This window comes from Lipotes vexillifer, unplaced genomic scaffold (assembly GCF_000442215.2).
Source record: "Lipotes vexillifer unplaced genomic scaffold, Lipotes_vexillifer_v1.1 scaffold1272, whole genome shotgun sequence".
Taxonomy (NCBI): domain Eukaryota; kingdom Metazoa; phylum Chordata; class Mammalia; order Artiodactyla; family Lipotidae; genus Lipotes; species Lipotes vexillifer.
In genome coordinates this window covers 3,813,017-3,834,901 of record NW_006779909.1, presented here as the reverse complement: position 1 = coordinate 3,834,901, position 21,885 = coordinate 3,813,017, and the positions used below count along the sequence as shown (strand labels likewise).

The window sequence follows — 21,885 nt, the reverse complement described above, 5'->3', positions numbered from 1 at the left end:
CTACACCCCACTACCTAGTTCAGAAAAGGCAAACAACTGACAGCTGTGTGGCTTGCAAAATATGAATAGAAACACAAAGACAGATCATAGTAAAAATAATGGCTGTCTTCCTAACACTGGTGGTTCACAGGTGTGTTCCTGTGGCGAGGCTGGACTCCTCAAGGACAGGGGCAGAGAGTCCCTCACTTCCATGTCCCCAGCACAAGGCCACGGTACATAATAGGGTCTCAGAAACTTTGAGTAATAATAATGTCCCTTATACTTTACACCTTTCTCTAACAACGGGATGCAGGGCACAGATCCATGCAGGCTCCCTGGGGCACGTGGGAGCAGAAGGGAGACTGAGAAGCCATTTAGGGAGACTCACAGGTCATCCGACCTCCACAGAGGGACCCACATTACTGCCTACTGACAGCGGAGCAGGAGCTGCGCATGCTTTCCACCGACCGTGGCTGCCTCTAGGTCTCTCTAGGGTGAGGGCTGGGGGAGGAAGGAAGAATCTCAAACCTTATCCTGACTATTGCCAAGTCAGTTCCTTCTTCTGAGAGCAAGAGAATGGCCAAAAGTTTGGGGAAGAGGAACTGAGAGGGCCTAAACATTCCCCCAAATAACTGACGGTCCCTTGCAAATAAAAAAGTAAGTAAATGCTCATCATCGAAAAATCTACAAACAATAAATGCTGGAGAGGGTGTGGAGAAAAGGGAACCCTCTTGATACAGCCGCTATGGAAAACAGTATGGAGGTTCCTTAAAAAACTAAAAACAGAACTACCATACCACCCAGCAATCCCACTACTGGGATACCCTGAGAAAACCATAATTCAGAAAGAGTCATGTACCACAATGTTCATGGCAGCTCTATTTACAGTAGCCAGGACATGGAAGCAACCTAAATGCCCATGGACAGATGAATGGATAAAGAAGATGTGGCACATACACATAATGGAATATTACTGTCATAAAAAGAAATGAAATTGAGTCATTTGTAGTGAGGTGGATGGACCTACAGTCTGTCATACAGAGTGAAGTAAGTCAGAGAGAGAAAAGCAAATACTGTATGCTAACACATATATATGGAATCTAAAAAAAAAAAAAGTTCTGAAGAACCTAGGGGCAGGACAGGAATAAAGATGCAGACGTAGAGAATGGACTTGAGGATATGGGGAGGGGGAAGGGTAAGCTGGGATGAAGCGAGAGAGTGGCATGGACATATATACACGACCAAATGTAAAACAGTTAGCTAGTGGGAAGCAACCGCATAGCACAGGGAGATCAGCTCAGTGCTTTGTGACCACCTAGAGGGGTGGGATAGGGAGAGTGGGAGGGAGACACAAGCAGAGGAGGATATGGGGAAGTGTACGCATATGACTGATTTGCTTTGTTGTGCAACAGAAACTAACACAGTACTGTGAAGCAATTATACGCCAATAAAGATTTACTAGAAAAAAAATTATAAACTTAAATAAAGTAGGAATCGGGTGAATAAAGGTAAAAAAGATTCTGTGCTTCAGTTCTTCACAAGGGCTTTTCCCTGAATACTTATTGAGGGCCTACTACACGCCTGCTACTGTACAAGGAAGCAGGGCCACAGACATGACTCCGGTTCCGCCTAGAGAGCTCAGAGGAGCGTGGTACAAATACCCAACGTGTGAAAAGCACTCAACTAGAGGTGTGCAAAGGGTTACAAGAAGGGAGTGCAGGGAAGGGACTCCTAACTAACGCCAGGGGTGGGGAGTGTACACACTAAAAGGAAAGATGAGGGAAGAAAAATGAAAATAGATGGCAAGAGAGGGAAGCTGCTCAACCCTGACATCTGCTCAAGTCCTGAGTGGCAAAGATCAAATTCATATATTGTAATGTTCTCTCTTTGTAAAGAAAAACACTACCTTAACATTTTTTACAGTGTGAAGTTAATATTTCCAAAACTGGACTCGTAAGCCATTTGCATTCTTATGTATTTTATAGAAGATCAGGTAGTCTTGAAATCTTTTCTTTTTCTAAATTGTACTGGAGGAAACGTTTACCTTTCCATTCTGGCAAATGGACACAGTTACATGGAGAAGTCATCTATTCTCATAACCACTAGGCTTTTAATGTTCTGTAGTGTTTGCAGGGCTATATCGTTACGTCAGGAGTTTCTTAACTTTTTCTGTGCTCTGGCCGCCTAGTGAAGCCTATGGATTCCTTTCAATGTATAAAATATGTAAGACGTGTGAATGTAAAATAAACTACACAGGACAACAAAGGAACTCAATTATTTAAAAGAATTTACCAAAAGAGTTATCAAAAATAGTAAACAAATCTCAGATTAGTAAAAGGTACGTTTCTTCGTAAATAACAAATGTATTTACAGGTGTGAATGCAGTGGCAAGTCTAACTACCATGATTCTTAAATAGTAATAAAAGTAACTGGTATTCAGAGACATCTGTGACAAGTGTATGTGTACAAAAACCTCTGTGCTGCCCATTAGTGACAAACCACACGCGCTGCTGCTGATACTCCAGTCTGCTCATAACTGAGAAGAATGTCAGATTCCACTTAGAGGCTAAAATGAAACTAAATACTCATTTTATTTCTCATCTCAGTTCAGGAACCCCTCCTCTGCCTTGAAAGGAAGCCAGGCTAAGACTCCCTTGACTTGAATGGTGCCCGCTCTCTGTTCTCTGCCTTGTGGGCCAGAGGAGGCTAAACTGAGAGGTGGCTAGCACCTGGAGGCCGAGAGTCTCCCCAGAGCTGAGGAGACAGCGAAGAGCATCTGTGGGGACCCCACCCCCACTCACATGTATGCCTTGTAGTTGTTGCCTATCTTCTGGACCCGGATGTCATACTTGGCGTCAATGAAAGGCTCTGCTGTGGCGTAGGTCTGGGTGAGGGCCACCACGCTGGCAATGTCCTGGAAATCGTAGTGGTTTTCCACTCTGACCTAATGGAGAAAGGACACACACACACAGACACACACACACACACACAGAGTCACAACAGCCCTGAGCCCCCAAACCCATCAAGATGTTTCCATCCAGATGCAGACCTGAGAGCCCCATCTCCCTAGGAAGTCCCTACTCTTTTTTTTTTTTTTTCCAGTCCGCGGGCCTCTCACTGTTGTGGCCTCTCCCGCTGCGGAGCACAGGCTCTGGACGTGCAGGCTCAGCGGCCATAGCTCACGGGCCCAGCCGCTCCGCGGCACGTGGGCTCTTCCCGGACCAGGGCAGGACCCCGTGTCCCCTGCACCGGCAGGCGGACTCTCACCCGCTGCGCCACCAGGGAAGCCCCGGAAGTCCCTACTCTTTTTTTTTTTTTTTCCAGTCCGCGGGCCTCTCACTGTTGTGGCCTCTCCCGCTGCGGAGCACAGGCTCTGGACGTGCAGGCTCAGCGGCCATAGCTCACGGGCCCAGCCGCTCCGCGGCACGTGGGCTCTTCCCGGACCAGGGCAGGACCCCGTGTCCCCTGCACCGGCAGGCGGACTCTCACCCGCTGCGCCACCAGGGAAGCCCCGGAAGTCCCTACTCTTTTTTTTTTTTTTTCCAGTCCGCGGGCCTCTCACTGTTGTGGCCTCTCCCGCTGCGGAGCACAGGCTCTGGACGTGCAGGCTCAGCGGCCATAGCTCACGGGCCCAGCCGCTCCGCGGCACGTGGGCTCTTCCCGGACCAGGGCAGGACCCCGTGTCCCCTGCACCGGCAGGCGGACTCTCACCCGCTGCGCCACCAGGGAAGCCCCGGAAGTCCCTACTCTTTTTTTTTTTTTTTCCAGTCCGCGGGCCTCTCACTGTTGTGGCCTCTCCCGCTGCGGAGCACAGGCTCTGGACGTGCAGGCTCAGCGGCCATAGCTCACGGGCCCAGCCGCTCCGCGGCACGTGGGCTCTTCCCGGACCAGGGCATGAACCCGTGTCCCCTGCACCGGCAGGCGGACTCTCAACCACTGCGCCACCAGGGAAGCCCCGGAAGTCCCTACTCTTGAGCTTCCCTTCCCAGGGCTCAGGAGCCACATTTGCTGCAAAGAACACAGGGACCAGTCAGGTGGCCTGCACTCTGCTTGCTGCAAGAGGACCGTTTGGGTAACACTCATGGCTTCAGAGGGGCCAAACGGTCTTTTCCTTGAAAAGAAGTCATCAGCAACAGAGGCAGAAGAACAGTCCACAACCAGGCTCTCTGAAAAGTGCCCTTCTTGGCCTCAACCCCTGGGCACAGCAGCCCCAGCCTTACCTTGCCCATGCCTGAGTGAGCATGGCCAATCTTCACCACCACAGGGAACGTGGGCAGAGTCAGCTGAAAGCAGAGGAGAAAGGAATGAATTGGTCAGAGTGTACGTGTGGAATCTTACAAATATTTTTCTTGGGAACACCCTTGGAAGGGCTCTTTAAAGAACTAGTGCAACCTACTTGCCTCGCAAATTAAAAAACTAGGCCCATAGGGTGACAGTGACTTGCTTAAGGTCACAGCATATCAGTAGCAGAACCATAAGGACCCTGCTCTCCGACTTGGTACTCTCTACATCTTTAAAACTTATCGCTTCATCCTTCATGTGTCCAGCTTTCCTGCACTGAACCTGGCTTTTCTCCCTTCTTTCACACTCTCTTCCTTGCTCACCAACACCCCAAACTCAGCACCAAACACAGCTTACTTAGTGTGCGAAGGCCCATTTCTGCCCACCTTGGGGTTTGGAAGAGAGCTGACATAAGAATTCAACACATTTATCACTCAAAAGAGATCCTTAAGAGAGTAAACATTACCTTGAGGTAGCTGTATTTTAACAGAGGAACTATGAAAACTTAAAAGAAGAACTACCCTTCAAAGGCAGGATTTCAAGCTGTTACAAAATGGCGATGGAAGAAATAACATGGTGGAGGGGAAAGAGCGCTGGACTAGACGTCAAGAGACTTGCATCCCAGTCTCTCTGCAAGTCCCTTTACCTCCCTGGGCCTCAGCCTTCACAGCTGCCAAGCGAAGAGACTGGACTGGATGCTTTCGAGATCCCGTGCAATAACACATCAGACTCTATCTTGGTCGGGTGTTGTGTGAAGAACCAACCTGGACACCAAATCTCATCCTTCTCAGTCAGGCCTCAGCTCTCTTTCAGTTTCCTTCTTTTCAAACATCACCACCACATCAAGATGAAAACATCTCTTTCAAAGGAAATAATGTTGACTCTGATGAAAAGTCAGATTCCCATGGGAATCCTGAGTGTGACCAGATACTGGGAGTACCTGACCTGAGGATTTCAGTATTCCTGGCTGAGGCCAGTTGAGACTGGGGCAAAATCATGTTGTTCAATCCTACTTTACGGAGAAGGAAGTGAGGCCCAGAGAGGCAAAGGTTGCCAAGCTACCTAGTGACAGAATCAGTACCCAGCCTGCGACCTTCTGGTGGAACACTGTGTGGAAACATCCTACGACAATAATCCCATGCGTTTCTTTCTGTTTGGAGGCTCGGAGCACTTTGCCCTCTGTCAAACAGTGGACTCCAGTCCGTGGCCCCAAGTGCCTTGCTTCTTTGTTTTCTAAGCTGCCCCACCCTCTATAACAAGATGTAGTCTCTCAGCTGAGTAGGGGCCTGAGACAGGAACCAGGGTGGCCTAGGGTCTGGAGAGAGCTTTGAGAACCCAGGTTTGCCCTAAGTGATGGGCTACCCCGTGCTTTGAGCCCCCAGCAAGAGCACTGTCCTCAGACATCTGCAGAGTCTGAGCTCTGGGCACGGGAAAGGGTTTCTAAAGCACTGGCTGCTTTCTCGGACATCTCTCCCCACCCCCCCAGCCGACAGAGCCAAGACACACACACACCCCAACTTTCTCTGTCCTATTCCATTACTGTTTGCTGTTGCTTTGGAGCCTCATAAATAGGGCATTGAAAACACTTCCTGCAGCTGAAAGAAGCCCTGAGTAGCTTGTCTCATTCCCAGCGTGCAGCTCAGCAAGAGATCCGTCCTTCTCTGTCACTGTCTCTTTTGCCTGTTGTAATTCCATCTGCCTCTCTCCGACTCCGCCTGTCTCTTTCTGTTTGTGCCTCTCTACACTCTTGTCCTTTCTGCCTGAATCACAGTCGCCTGGTCTCTGTGAACCGGTGCACTTGTCTTTGTTGCCCTGTCTTTCGGTCCTTACACCATCCCCTTTCCCACCCCTCCCTCTACTTCCAGAAGGCTCAGGCAAGGAAATAGAGGCTAGGAGACTCTCCTGGCTTCCCTCTTCATCTTGCTGAGCCTGCCACTGAGCCCGCCGGCCAGGAGGGCCGCTGGTCCCGCAGCCGCGGGTGGCCTACAGCCAAAGGAGGGCGGAGCCCATCGGGGCGGGACTGGCCCTAGGTCCACCTCATAAAACCAGGGGCGAGGGGCGCGACGAGTTCTGGAGAAGCACTGGAGGGGCTGCTTGGTCCGACAGTTCCCAGAGGCTGAGTCAGGGCGCTGCCGTGACATGCCGCGGAGCCCCCGGACCGCGCCGAGCTGGGCGCTGCTGCTGCGGTTGCTGGCGCTGCTTCGGCCGCCGGGGCTGGGCGAGGCGTGCAGCTGCGCCCCCGCGCACCCCCAGCAGCACGTCTGCCACTCGGCGCTAGGTGAGTCCGGGAGAGCCCTCGAGGTCCACGGCAGGGGGTGGCTGTGTGGGGTGAAGGCGGGGCCCAGCGGCAGACCTGGAGTCTGGAGGGAAGGGGAGGAGCTCCAATCCCGCATCAGTTGCCTCCTGCTGGGGCCCCGTGGGTCGGGCAGGGCCGGCGCCACAGCCACCTTGCAAGCGCCGCGACCCGCGGACTTGCGAGGGAACAGACTGCATAAAGGGCCTCCGCAGCAACCCCGTCTCCCCTGCCTACTGCAGTTCCGGGGGGGTGGGGTGGGGGCGGGGGGGTGTTGTCACTGAACAACAAGTCTCCGGAACTCTCCGGTGATTATTCTGATCTACTGGATGGGGGGAAGGGAAAGCCAGGGGCCAGGGGGTTGCGCTTTCATTATAAACATCCTTGGGTGTCCAAGCCTATAACTGAGGTTGTTACCACGCCCTCACTTCAACACACACCTTTTGCCCTTTCTTTCCCTCTGCCTGGAATGCCCTTCCTTGAAACACTTAAATTCCTGGCAAACTCCTATTCATCCTTCAAGATCTTACTCAGGTGTCTCCTCTTCTCTGAAGGCTTCCTGACTCCTTGGTGCTACCACAGCACCTCTGTGCTCCTACCATGCTGTGCTGTTGGTCTTTCTAAGGGTGTTCTCCACCACACCAAGAGTTCTGCAGGGTGTGGACCCTGTCTTAATCATGTTTGTGGGTCTAGTATCTAGCGTTAGGCCAGGCACAGAGGAGGAACTCATAAACAGGTTTTGATTAATACCCAAGTGGCAAGAGATGAACTACCTCTGTGCAGGGTCAGGACATTTATTAATTCATAAACGTTTGCCAACATCAACTTGGTCAGTCTCTGTCTGAGGCCTTGGGCTACAGCAGTGGATGATCGCACACCAACTGCCCTCAGGTGGCTCCTGCTTCCTCCTCTACCCGCCGCACCTCCACCCCACTGCACCCTGGCCGTGGAGAACCAGACTCCCCAAACCAGCTGCTAAAGTGCAGGACCCAACAGGCCCGAGGGTTTTGGAACTTCCAGCACGTGAAGAGGAGTTTCCCTCACATGCAGCATTCTCCCCATAACCCACCAAGACCTAAACCCAGAATTCCCCTACACAATTCTCCAGGGTGACGCCACGTCATCTAGATCCCAGATGGACCGCTCCCACGTGTTGCTGAAAGTTCCCTCTTTTCTCTTCCTATGCAGCGATCCGGGCCAAAATCTCCAGTGAGAAGGTAGTTCCTGCCAGTGCAGACCCTGCTGACACTCAAAAAATGATCCGGTATGAAATCAAACAGATAAAGGTACATGGGGACAGGCCAGGGCGATTACCCTCTTGGGCTGTTAGGAGGAGTGGGGTCTGTGATCTGGGAGCGGTGGGGCTGATAGGTGAGGCGGCCTGGCTCAGTGGTGTTGGGGTACAGATGCTCAAGTGCAGGGGATGACATGTAGGCAACAGGCCCACCGGAGCCAAGGCACAGTGCGGGACAGGCCCTCAGCGCTTGTGCGTAGGGCTGCTAGAGGCACCTCCCTTCTCACTGGAATCAACCAAGGTTTAGATTGTTTTAGAGAGGAAAGACCCAGTTGGGCCATCTGTGTGCAACAAATCCTGAACTAGACTTTCGCTTAATTTTTTTAGATTAAGAAAAAGTTTTTCCTGTGAAGACAAAGTACACTCACTGACCCAGTACTGCTCTTTTGTATATGCTTTCAGATGTTCAAAGGGTTTGAGCAAGTCAACAATGTTCAGTATATCTATACACCTTTTGATTCTTCCCTCTGTGGGGTGAACCTAGAAGCTAACAGCCAGAAGCAGTATCTCCTGACTGGTAAGTGAAAGACCAGCAAGCGGCCCTAAGAGTCTCTGCCCTAAGGAAGGCCGTCAAGGAGGAGCCTGGGCTAACCCTGGGTAGTGAGCTGAGCCAGGTGGCATTTTCTTGGGCATAAAACAGAGCTGTGTTACGAAGAGGCAGCCTAGGTTGGGAGGAGCCTTGGTAATGTCCCTTTCAGTGCAAAAGTCCTCACTGCCACTGGCTTGCTAGTTCACAGGTTGCTCTCCCAGCTTAGGGTAACTGGTTCCATTTCCAAACAGCTTTAATTGGCATAAGATTTTTGGTATCTTGAGCCAAATTCTGCCATTCTGAAACTCTCCCTTATGGGTTCAGCTCTTCCCTCTATTCTATGATGACCCTTCAGAGGGCTGAGGACGATAGATATATGCACTCTAGCTCCAGGTCTACTGGCTGTGGTTCCCAGACCCCTTCCTGCCCTGGCCACCTTCAAAGGGATATAGCCTGTCCCTGTCCCTCCCCAGCACAGGACCCCGAACTGGACACCACACTGCAGGGGAGGTCTTAGTTACACAGAGCAAAGGAGGATTGTGCATTTTGCAAACTCCCCCCTGCAATACACACATAATTGTCACTGTAGCCTACAAATGTATTAGCTTTAGACGGCCAGGACAGGTCACACTCTTGGCTCGTGGCTGACTCACATCCGAGGCCCTATTCTGGGGGTGCAGTAAAGCACAGGCCCTAACAGGAGCCTTGACTCTAACGTGATTCTGTCTCCATGACCTTGGGCCCAGGCAGATCCCTCATACTGAACTGGTTGGGATAGAACAGTTAAAGAACCTCACAAGAATATAATCCATAAGTGAATGAATGCAATACTGAATTATTTTGCAGTTCAGGGAAAGGTATTTGTGTGGTCGTAAACAGTTAGGGAAGCTTCGTTGTGTAAGAGGGATCTGAATCGGCCCTAAAGGATGAAAAATATTTAGAGAGAAGGCCAGGAAAAGAAAAACATAGCAGGTGGGGAGGACAGGAGGAGGAATTCCACTATCTGTCCATCCCCTTAGCAATGAATGACCACCTACTCACTGCCTGGCCTGGGGCAGGAGAGTGGAGACTCAGTAACAAGTTGCAGTCCTCAAAGAGCTCACAGTTCAAACTTCTGAGAAGTCATAGGCATTGGAGGCCACACTGGTAGGGGCCCCCAGCTCTGAGCATGTGCTGATCGGGGCGCCTCTGGATGGGAGAGGCAGAGGCGGGGCATGCCCCTGAGCCCTCCAGGTCCCAGGACTAGCCAACGAGGCCACCTCCTTCCTGAGCACCTGCCCTCTGCCTGCCCAGCCCTCTCCTAGGTACGGTGGTGCATCAGGGGAACGTGCTGGCTGCCCTCACAGAGGTCAAGTCTAAACGAAGGTGGGGTTACCCTCCAGGTCCCAGGACTAGCCAACGAGGCCACCTCCTTCCTGAGCACCTGCCCTCTGCCTGCCCAGCCCTCTCCTAGGTACGGTGGTGCATCAGGGGAACGTGCTGGCTGCCCTCACAGAGGTCAAGTCTAAACGAAGGTGGGGTTAGGTGACGAAGCACAAGCGTACTGAAAAGTCATCAGTGGCGCCTGCAGGAGAAGGCACAAGCTCTTCTGCCTAATGCTGAGTGCCCTCTGTGACCAGACCCTGCTGACCTCTCCAGACTTGCCTCCTGCCACTTGTCAGTGACCGTTCCCAGCCCCTCGCTTCCCCTAGAGCTGAATGAAACTACTTGCGGTTGCAGTAGGTATACTGCTGGGCTACGCCCCTCTGTCCCAACATGCAGAAGTTCTTCCCCACTTGTCTGGCAGGTGAACTCCTACCCATCCCTTGAAGGCCCAACGCAAGCATCATCTGCTCTTAGACACCCTTCTTGCCCCCAGCCCTTCCACAGACAGAGATAATTGTTCTTCCCTTGGTTCTTATACTGCATCTTGTATATAATCACACAAGTGTCATTTTTTGCCTACTTATCCGTCTTCCTTACTAGTTTTTAAGCTCCTTGGGGGCAGAGATCCTGTCATATTTATTTCTGGATTCCTGATACCAGGTCATAGTAGTTGCTCAGTCAGTAAATGACTGAGCGACTGAAGTTCTAAGAGAGGTGTGGGCTAGCACGGTCAGGGATGGCTTGGCGGACGAGATCGTACTAAAAAGGGTCTTTGGAGACAGGAAAGAGTTTGATAAGTAAAGAAAGGGAAGGGGAAAGACTCACCAAGATAGGTATCACTGGGGCAGGAGACTGGCCTGTGTAGATATTGGGAGGGGTTGGAAAGGGTTGAAACGGAAGAAAGACCTACTGTCTATTGAACATCTTCTGGGGGCCTACAACTGTGCTGGGAACTTCACAGACATTCTCTCATTTAATCTTGCCAATAACCTCATTATTCTCATCTTTCAGCTGAGAAGTTATGTGACTTTCTTAAGGTCACACACTAGTAAATGATAGAAAAGAAGGGGGTTCCACCAAGATTCTGACTTAAAGCCCACATCCCTCTGTCTACACCATGCTAACGTAAAGGCCTTCACCCCACAATTCTCCCTCATACAAACATCATCTGGTAACAGCTTCGATATAAAGACAATAGAGGTATTTCTGGTTCCTTCACTGAGTCCCTTGTCACCACTGCCACCAAAAGATATTGAAGAGGCTGTGATTTGGGGCTCCTTCAAGAATCCGGACTCCTGGAGCTCCATGAGCAGATCCCTCATGCTAGGCTCTCCTCCATCTCCCCTTGAAGGTCAGATCCTCAGTGATGGGAAAGTCTTCATCCATCTGTGCAACTACATCGAGCCCTGGGAGAACCTGTCCTTTTTGCAGAGAGAAAGTCTGAATCACCACTACCACCTGAACTGTGGCTGCCAAGTAAGGAATGTCCATTTCGAAGGTCTTTTGGGGGTGGGGGAAGGGTCTTGAGCCGTGCAGCCTCACCTTTCACGTATTCCTTCCTTCATGCATGCGTTATCTATTCACCTGCTGTACTATGCTTGAGATCTGCGATGGACCAGGCATCGTATGAAGCTGGGGATGGGAAAGCGAGATGGCCCATAGTCCCTGATCTCAGAGTACTTACATTTTAGCTGGGAAGGCAGCCATCATATTAGGCAGACTGGGATAACACACTACCGTTTAAAGAGAGTCTACTTTTTTTGCCAGGACGTGTAATGGTTAATTTATTTAAAATATTTAATTTAGTCTTTAAAACAAATTTTTGAAGACTTAAGATTTCCATCTTAAGGTGAAGAAATTAATGCTGTGGCAAGTGAAGTGACTTGCTTAAGGTCAGTGGTAGAGTAAGGACCTTCAGGTCTTTCTGACTCCAGAGATGCCATTAGGGAGGCAATACTGTATATGCAGAGCACAGGGGGAAGGAGAAATTTGGAGACTAGGAAAGGCTTCATAAGGGAGGGGGCGTTTGAGTTAGGCTGTAGGAGAACATGTAGGAGTCTGAAAGGCAATAATGGAAAAAGGACACCCTACTCACTTTGATGTTGTGTGGCTATGGCTCTAGATCACCACCTGCTATACGGTGCCCTGTACCATCTCGGCTCCCAACGAGTGCCTCTGGACAGACTGGCTATTGGAACGGAAGCTCTATGGGTACCAGGCCCGGCACTATGTCTGCATGAAGCATGTTGATGGCACCTGCAGCTGGTACCAGGGACGCCTGCCCCTCAGGAAGGAGTTTGTTGATATCATCCAGCCCTAGGAGGGACCACCACATACCTTCAAGAATCCTGAAAACCAAGTCATTTTCCTTCCCTCAGAGCTCTGGCTGTCACCACCTGCCTCATCGCTGCCAGACAATGGGAAGTAACAAGTGGATGGTCTGGCCAGCATTAGGGCAGGGATGGGGCATATTACAGCTTGTGTCCAAGACCCCAATCCAGAACCTGTCAAGGGCTAGGGAAAGTAGCATGACTTTTCTCTCCTGTCCTCAGCCCTTCATCCCTGCCTCCCAAACCCTTTTAGCTGAGCTGGTATTTGTTATTGATTCTGGCTTAGTTTCTTTTCCAAAGCTAGGACTATTCCTTTTTCTCCCCAGATAAATGTGCTTTCTTTTGGTCTTAACTGATCTGACAAGGGAGAGATGGTGACTATTATACATATGAGATGGTGTGGCGGCCTTGTGATGTACAAGACCAGAAGGTGGGTTGACAGTATCATAAACAGGCTGATTTGGAGAAATGAAAAGAACAACATCCTTTGGCTGTGTATCCTCTATTCCTCCTGTCTCAACTCATTCTGATCCTTCAATCCCAGCTTTGGGGGAGTGACTTGGGGGACACGGAATCATCCAATGTGAAGCCTACAATGGCCTAACCTCCCTCCATGTGCTGTAATCCCCTCTATACCATTCCTGGCAGAGGGCCTGGCCCAATTAGCAAGGTAAGAACAGACTTGGGTTGTCTCTCTAGATTAACTATACTTAATGCCCTCAACTGATGTCCAAAAGGCTTCTCCTCTGTCTCTTTTAGAAAGTCCTTCTCTACTAGATTACTAATGTTTTCATTCCTACTTCATAACTAAAAAAAGCCATTCTCTTATAGAGTTGAAATTCCCACCTAGCTTTTGACACCTCAGAGAGATCTTAGGGGTCCTCTCTTGAAGGCAAATAGCAGGATAGAGGATGGGAGAAAAGTAACACAAGGGCCCTTGGGGCAAAAGTATGGTAGATGAGGAATACACTTGGCACGTGTTGCAGTGTTTTTCAGTGGTCAGCCTGCTAGACGCTACAGCAGGAAAAAGCCAGCTTTGAGAGCCCCTTCAGTCTTCAGCTCAGTCCCTTCTTGGACTCCCTGAAATTGCCAAGCACAGACCCCTAGGGTTCCTCAGCCTCTACAGGGCTTCCTGACTTGTCCTAAAAGGGAAAGCCCTGATGACAGTCTCAAGGGTTTATTAAACACAAGGGCTTAAGGTTCCAGGGCCTCTCCTGGGGAAGCTCTGACAAAAGTGAAGGAGGCGGTTCTTTTCGAGGCCCAGGGTTGTTATTCATCTTCCATGCGTGGCTTGCTGATAAGCTGGGCCACGCACAAAATGCCAGGAGCAGGCTCCTCATTCACAGAAATGGTGCAAATCGAGATTCCTTCTGGAGGTCTCTGTCCCAGAGCACCAGACTTGGAAAGCTATGGCAGAGAGAGTCTCCGCGGATGGGTTAAGGAGGACCACCAACTGACCGTGCAGGCCTGAGGTAGAGGACGTGGGGCCAGAGAAGAAGGACGGGGTTAAGCCTCAGGTCACCACGAGAGAAAAACATTAGTAACAGCCTCTGTATCCATCCCATTTTTCTGCTCCTTCTGCCATCCTAGGATGGCCTCAGAGAAGGCACAGTGCAACCCTAGTCTTATCCAAATTTTGAGAAAGCCAAGGGAATGGAAGGGCCTGATGAATAACAACAGGAACAACACCTTACATCTGAAGAGCACTTCACACTCTTCACAGACTGTTACTTAAAGAATCTCACTTAAATTATGCAAGTACCATATTAAATGTCCTGGCCGGGAATAATTATGCCCACTTGCCTTTCGCACTGGGAAACTGACATGCAGTGAGGGAATGCAACTGTCCCTGACTTGTGGGGCTGGGCTTGGACCCGAAGCAGCTGGATCTTCTGATGGTTGATTCATGGATTTGTTGCTCGATAAAATGCCCTTGTTTCTGCTCTTTCCTATGCTGTCTCCAGGTCTTGGAGACAAGGGGCTGTCAGCTAAAGCCCAGCCACCCTGGCTTCACAAAGCAGGTCTGCAGTTCAACCTCAACAGAGTCTCTGGGGTTGGGAGGCTGAGGCCCTCTTCAGAGCCCCATAGTCACCACGTGGCTAAGCTCAGAGTGCGAACAGCAGAGAGACTGAAGCCTGCACTCAGTCACCTACCATTTCTTTGTGGTTGGGGTAGTATGTCTGCTCAATGAGTGGGAACTTTTCTCCTCCCAGTGTCTTGTAGACGGCCACCAGCTGGGCAAACTGCAAAAGAGAAGCAAAGGTTTCGGTTTACCTAAACAGCCCTGGAACAGACAGACCAAGTGTCAATCCAACAAATATTTGTTTGTCAATCAAACAATTGTTTATTGAGTATTTGCTCACTGAGGGCTTTGTGCAAAGTGCTCTGAGGATATAAAAGAGGTGTCCCATTCCTATTCTCCAGGAACGAATGCTTTATTTGGGGAAGGGAGAGAGTGAGCTAACATTTATTCAGTGCCTACTCAATTTTAATGATATTTCATTTAATCCTCATATCAAATTGATGAACTAGGTTCTTTATCATCTTCATTTTACATATGAAGCTCAGGGAGGGTAGGAAGCTTGCCTAAAGTCACGGAGCTGCAAAGAGCTTGTAAAGCTGGGATTGAAATTTGGGTCTCTAACTCTAAACACCTTCGTCTCTAGAGATGGCAAGTGATGACGCTGGAGAGGTAACATGGGGCCCAGTCATGGAAGTTCAAATGCCAAGCAAAGGAATGGTAGCTTTTTCCTGTAGAGAGAATGGAGTCATGGAATGCAGGAAAGACAGACCCAGTCTTCTAGGACTTACTACTCATCTACGAACTGAACTCACTGGACCTTCACCTATGAGAAGTCAGAACGGCTCCATGGAGAAGAGATGAAGTACACAGACTTCAGTGTCAGAGTTTGCCTTTGGCAAACATGTAGCACCCCTTGGTGCCCCCTGCCCCTCACACTTTATAAGTGAAGAAACTGAGGCCCAGAGAGGTCACTTGCCTAAGATCACACAGTAGTTGAGCCAGATTCATAGCCAGGCTCCTTTATTCCTAACCCGTAACTCTCCCTACTCATAGCAGCCTTTCAGTCTCTAAAGAGATCACGCTCTTCCCACAGGAAGCTTTCCAGTTCCGCCCACTCACACACACACGCTCCCCACATCCACCCCAGTGTGCTGGCAGCAGGGGTAATCCAGCTTCTCTCTAGTGCTACTGGGTTCACGCTCTAAGCCACTGATATCTGGAACTGCTAGTAGGAAAAGTTGCCAGATCAAATCTACCTTCTGTTTATTAGAGGAAGGAAAGCTAGAACATTTTTCAAAAGCTCGGGTTCTGTTTTTGATCAGGGATGTTAGCGCATGAGTCAGTTCGGGGAGACGATAAAAGCCAGAACTGGGTTGTTAGAAAACTGCAGTCTTCTGATTCTTCTTGTTCTGCTCGAACTTGCTATGTGTCCTTAGGCAAATGATATCTCCTCTCCAGGCCTCCTTTTCTTCACATGTAAAAAGAGAGAACTGAATTTGATCAGTTCTTCAAACTTTTTACCACAAAAGAACATCTTTCTATTACATTTCCTCCCAAACTCCATGATCAAACTGTTGTTTAAGTGATCATCTGCTGTGGTCCTTTTGTGAGTTGAGATAGAATCTGTTATTCTTGAAATGCTGAAAAACAGTGGAATTTCTGGGTCACTTCCCTTAGTGACACGCAGTTGGTGACTCTAGATCTTTACAGCCTCCTCCAGGGCTGCAAGTATGATTGATGGACTCTCAAGGCCCAAAGATTTTATTATTGGAAAAGACCTGAGAGAGCCTCTAGGCCAGACGTCTCATTTTACAAATGAGGAGACTGAGGCTACAGAAGCAAAGGAAAGTGCAGGCTCCCACATCATGCCTGGACTTGGGCTGCACTGGGACAGCGCCCAGGTCTCCTCCTGCCCAGTGCATTCTCCACTGCACCCTGCTGTCCTCGCCATTCTCTGGTTCTTCAACCTTCTCTGACTGTCAAGACCACCCCTCAGACCTTTCCTGCCTTCTCTGATTCTCTCCACCACCTCGTCTGACCTTTAAGTCCTGCCTGCCCACCTCGGCCTGGCTGGACTCCTGCTCTGTGTCTGGACACCTGCCTGAGCTCCCAAGGCTCTCCAGCCTCCCCGGAGAGCTGATACCAGCCCTGCCTCACAACCTGTGTCCTGCTGTAGCCCACGCCCTGGCATGGCACCAAGGCATGTGAGGCCCTGTCTTCCCAGCATGTGGGATTGTTAAACAGACACCACACTGATGCCAAGAAGGCCCACGGCAGGTTCTCAAGAGTCCCGGCACAGCCAAGACTAAAATGGCAGCCAGTTCCCAGGCACTAGCTGGGCCTCTGGGAGCTCATACTACCCTCCTCCACCCCCTGCAGTCCCTTCTGCTCAAAGTACTGGGCTTGGCATCTAACCCCTGCCTCCTTGGAAACTTAGATTCAGTCACAAGCACACAGTCACCAATTAAACAAAAGGAATATCTGATAAGGGTTATTTCCACCATGCCTAGACAAAAGAATGGATTTGGGAGCTGGGGGTGGTATTGGCAATGAATAGGAAGATAACGTTCAACATAACCACTTATCCAGTTTATCAGGAAAGACTTCTTGGATGAAATGGGATTTCAAGATCAGTCTGAATTTAATATGTTATCCTTATCCCTCCTGGAAATAAAATGCTTTAATTCAACTCATGTGCATCTGTCTCTAAAAAACACCCAGAGTGACAGGATTTTCAGATGAATTTGCAGCAATATGGGATGGTGGCATTCTTCCACTCTCTGGAATGCTACTTTCATTGGTAGGTCTACTTCTGCTTTCAAAATCCCAGTGTGCCTGCCCTGACCAATTTATGAGAGAGTGGATATGTTCAGAGACACTGTGATAGAGAGAACGTAGAGCCTTTCCCAATCCAGCTGAGGCCTCTCCTCACACCAAGAGCAGCCACAATAGAGAAATTTAGAAAATACGCACCAAAGTCATCATCTCAGAGGGATCCTCCCCTCAGTCACCAAATTTGTTCATTCCCATTAACAGACAGAGAACGATATATAAAATGCCATCAGTGTGGCAGCTGCTTAGTGAAAACGAAGGGAGAACTTGGTGTTTTGCCAGGGAGCCCCGCTGTTCTCATGCGATGCCAACGGCAATGTGCTGGATTGTGAACGGGTGAGAATGTGAACCCTCACCAGATCCCAAATCCCAGGAGGGGCAAAGCCCCAGGCACAGGCTTTCTGATCTGTCCCTCCCTGGCCTCCGGCACAGTTTTGGAACATAAAGCAGGGAATTAGTTTCTTTCAGATCCCCAATACTTGGGGACCGTAACACCAGGCTGGCAAGCTGGTGGAAGGTACTATGATTATTCCTAGTTTACAGACAAACCAGAGCACAGAGAGGTTTAGTCTGAAGGCTGATTAGTGAGGGTGCCCAGAAAAAAGCTGATAATAGCAGAATCGCCCTGTGTGGCTATGAGGGAGCTAAATTCTAACAGGTATTGAAGGGGTGAGGGCGGAAAGGGCTAGGACATGAGTGCAGTAGGAAAGGTCATGTGACTAAGGGGAAACCTGGTGAAGGCCTCATATGTGCTCTTCTGTGATTAGCAACTCATTCAAATCACACAATTCCTGTAGCCTGCTTCTGCACAACTTTAGGACTCCAGATCCTCAGGCCAGACAGAGGGAAAGGCTGAACAAGTGGCAACTACAGCAGCTCCCAGATCTTTCTACTCCTTGCTCATCGGTCTTTCTCTCACACTGTCAAGTCTCCCTGGCTTCCAGTGGAACAGGAAAACTGAGTTCAGGTGTAAAAGTAGAGGTGATGGATCCATTTAGTTGCAAAACACCCCCTCCAGCTCCCTGAGTCTGGGAGCTTGGGGTCTGGAAACTTCACAATCAGCCACCAGTGCCATGACCCTTGGCAAGCCAGTATGTGAGACCTGAAATGATTTTTGATAAACAAGAAGAGGAGGATGTGATTACGGGCAGGTGTTTCCTTCCAAGGCGGCCAGCCTGGAGCAGCAAAGTTATAGGAACTGGATCCCCCAGCTATCAGAGGGGAGGCCAGAGAAGCCCAGGACCATCACAGGCCACTTTCCCTCCTAGCGCCACTCTTCCCTCTGCTCAAACGTTTCTACTGCCTCCAAGACTTCCAGACTAGCCAAGGAGAACAGCAGGCCAGCTTCTTCCTCACATGATGGCCCAGTTTATGCGAGAGAGACCGTCATCTGGAGAAACCCTTGCCCTGAAACTTTGGTAAGTTACTTAATCCTTTCTGGGTCTCATTTCTCTGTAATAAGTGATAATAATGATAATAACTTCCTTGTAAGGTTATTGTGAGGATTAAATGAAGTTAATGTAGGAAAATCTCAGATCATGGCATCACATAGTAAGTGGTTTTATACTCTTTACCTTCCTTCGTTAATTTTCACATCTCTACGTGAAGGGGTGAGAGCTGATGATCTCTAAGGGCACTTCCAGCACACAAAAGTGTCTGATTGATATATGTGTGGATGAATCTCATTTTAAGGGTGCTGAAACACTTGGTAGGACTCTGACACGAACATCCCTCTGAGATGGACCATCCCCTTGGTCCCCATTGGCCTCAGGTCTTTCCAATGGTTAGACCTTTCACAGACAAGAAACTGGCACTTTTATTGTTGTATCCTATGGCTAAGGGCAGAGCCTACAGACCTGTAAGGGCGTCTTCACAGAATCTTTGGTGTGACTTCGCTGTGAGGCCAAAGGTCCACTCTGCAGCAAAGGCGGCCCAGCCCGTGATGACAAAGTCCTACTGTGAGAGCCTACCCTACCCTGTGTCCCAGCTGAAGCTCCTCCCACATCTTCTCAGCTGGTACCTACTGCACCTGGATCACCAGTGGTCCTCCTAGGGACTGGGAGATAAGAGGACCTACCCTTTTACCTGGCGGAAGGGTAACTCACTCACCACCCACGGCTTGTCACAGAAGTTGTAAATGGATTCCAGGGAGTTGATGCTGGGGAGGCCTGCATACTGCATGCCAATGATCAGGTGGCGGAAGTCCTCATTCTCTGCCATGCCAAACGCATGCTGCCGGATGAGCACAAAGTCTGGTCGGAAGGACCTGGGAAGAACGTAGAAGTCTGCCATCAACCAGAACCTCAGGTCATACATCCTCTTGTCTCCCATCTCCAAAGACCAAGACAGGGAAGGAGTCTTAGGGGTTACCCGAGCCAAGCCCTTCATTTTATCACCACTATTCTTTTATGGACTAGGAAATGAGGTATTATGTTTGGCACTTCTCAAAGGAGATTTGAACAGATTTCTGAAATTCTCTTATTCCTCTGGGTTAAGCATTCTCTTTTTCTAAGGTGCAAAAGCCCTCAGGAGGGAAGAAACACTTTAGACCCTCACACCTCAGGTCAACAAGAATTTTTCCTGTCCCTATGGGGCACGACAAGAGCTGAAGCTCCTGTGGCTCCAGAGTTGGTACCCCAAGGGGGTCCCAGCAGACTCTGAAGACAACACACTTGGCTGGCTTCACTGCCCTGCCGTGTAGATCCCTGATCTCAGCGTCCTGCTCTGACTCTTTAAAGCTGCTCCTTAAAATAGGCAGTGCCCTCATCAGGTCCCCAGGTGAGCAAGGGTCCAGGCTGGCTGAGAACAGATACCAGACGTCCCCATGTTATTCTTCCAAAGCGGATGCTAGGGAGGGGTGCAAATATTTTTTGCAGAACTGAGGTTGAGCAACTGGCTACAGGAAGCACTGAGAGTACAGAGTGTTCCCATGCATGGGAAGGCTCCTTGCATTTCACCTCTAGCCAGCAGAGCTCCCAGCCCCAGCTGCTCCACAGGACCAGGGCCCCCATCTTCATGTCCTGATTCCAGAGGAACCCCACCTTCCTGGAGAGTCAGTTCTGTGGCAGCATCTGCCCTCAAGGCTCTAGGACTTGGCCATTTCACACATGTGTAATGACCTACCCGGTTCTCTTCCCAGGCACCCAACCAATCCCCACCTACAGCTCCAGCCCCACCTGGGCTCAGAGATCAGTCTTTTAAAGTGGGGGTGGAAGGACCCCTCCTCAGTCGCTCAGGGGAGCTAGCATCAAGTCAGGTGGCATGTGCTCTGACCTCCTTGTGCCCTAGTTCTGGGAAACTGGCTCCAGCTGTATGCCTGAGACCAAACCTTATATCCCAGTCACACGCGCTGAGCTCTAGGCTTGCGGTCAGCTCCTGAGTCCCCACACTGCAACTGGAAGGGCCTGCCTTATTTTTGCCAGATCCCTCCCAGCACCCTGACATGGGCCTTCCTGTCACCACCCGCTTGTGTCATGCATCCCTGTGATTCATTCCATTTGCAGTTGGAGGAGCCCACCATTCTCTCTAGAAGGAGCTTCCTGAGCTCACCCCCATGTGGACAGACATCTCTTTTTCTGTCCTCCTCAGTCTCCAGGATGGATGAGCTCACATTTCCTGACTTAAGGCTCCAGACACCTGAGTTCTGCCTTCCCTGTCACGAGCCCAGGTCCTGTTGGACACTGGCAGCCTCAGTGTCAGGGTAGCGTAGATTGAGGTAGGGAAAAGGGTGAAGTGAACACTCTTCCTGGAGCAATACCCTGATGTCTGAAAACCTGAAGCCACGCTGAGCCCCAGGGAAGAAGAACACTGTGGGAACCTTTCTCCCTCATCTGGAATCCCCATCACTTCCCGCACAGAACTGTTGTGTTACAATTGATGATGTCTGTAAGTCACCCAGCACCCCTCCTGGCACATAAGTGCTTTGTAATTGCAAATTTTCTTCCACCCACAATGTCCCTTCCCACCCCAGGCTTTCCTATCAGACTTATGAGTTCCCAGGAATTTGGAACATAGAAAGAACACAGGTCTGGGAGTTAAGAGAATTCACATGGAACACAGGGCTCTGCTACCAACTTACTGAGGGAATCTAAGCAAATCAATGTAAAAAAGGAGGCTGAACCAGAGCAGAGGTTTCCAAACTTTTTTTAAAAAGCAATGGAACCCTGTTTTCCAGGGGAAATATATTCAGAGATAAAAGCCCAGAGCTGCACTGGCTGAGGTAGGGCGGGAGTCTTGGAACACCTCTCACAGGAATCCAGTTACCGCTCAGAGAGCTCTGAGCCCATGGAGTGTTCTCTACCAGTGGACTACGGCCTCCCTAAAGGCAGGAGCTGGCTTCCTCTGCCTTCCTCTGCCACTGTCGCACAGCACACATCATCAACTTCTGTACACTATACATAGCAATGCTGTCCCACTGCAAGCCAGAGATGGTGACTGTGGTGACAGTGACAGCGACCCAGAGGACAGAAAGGACCTTACCGGACAACCTTTGTGCCATTCCGGAGCACCTGCATATCCACAGCATAGGTCCCATCTGCATGGGCTACCAGGTTGAGCTCTGAAAATTCTGCCTGGAAAATAACAGGAGGAGATTAAGAGCATAGATTTCATGCTATGTGTTTTTTACTATGATAAAAAAATGAATAAATAAAAATAACAGTAGGGGAGTAAGCCCACCGTCCTGATTCTGCGGGGCCCTCTGCATAGCAGCAACAGCATCCCTTCCACCAAACATTTATTTACCGTTTGCAAAGCATTTTCCCAAACTGATCTCATCTAACTCTCACAGCTACTCTATGAGGCAGGAGAGGCAGAGATAATTATCCTTATTTACCAAAGGAGCAGCTAAGTGACTTTTCTGGACAAACAAAACTTACTGTTGGCAGAGACAGGAGCAAAACTCAGGCCTTCTGACTCCCCACCCAGCATCCTTTGTGCTGCCTCTCTACAGAGCAGGAA

At 49.9% G+C, this 21,885-nt stretch overlaps 2 protein-coding genes across 2 annotated transcripts in view; one reads left to right on the top strand and one right to left on the bottom strand.

Moving 5' to 3' along the window:
- SYN2 (synapsin II) overlaps window positions 1-21,885 on the bottom strand; it is a 147,542-nt gene that overhangs the window by 24,352 nt on the left and 101,305 nt on the right. The window contains exons 3-7 of the mRNA XM_007453059.1: window positions 21,406-21,497; window positions 19,036-19,192; window positions 14,225-14,314; window positions 4,200-4,262; window positions 2,781-2,923 (exon numbers count right to left, since the gene is read on the bottom strand). Of these exons, the coding sequence (XP_007453121.1) occupies window positions 2,781-2,923; window positions 4,200-4,262; window positions 14,225-14,314; window positions 19,036-19,192; window positions 21,406-21,497 (545 nt within the window). The remainder of the gene's footprint in view (window positions 1-2,780; window positions 2,924-4,199; window positions 4,263-14,224; window positions 14,315-19,035; window positions 19,193-21,405; window positions 21,498-21,885) is intronic.
- On the top strand, window positions 6,341-12,556 carry TIMP4 (TIMP metallopeptidase inhibitor 4). The gene is made up of 5 exons (XM_007453058.1): window positions 6,341-6,538; window positions 7,742-7,839; window positions 8,250-8,364; window positions 11,093-11,217; window positions 11,864-12,556. Exons 1-5 carry the CDS (start codon window positions 6,400-6,402, stop codon window positions 12,059-12,061), a joined length of 675 nt encoding a protein of 224 aa, XP_007453120.1. The 5' UTR covers window positions 6,341-6,399; the 3' UTR covers window positions 12,062-12,556.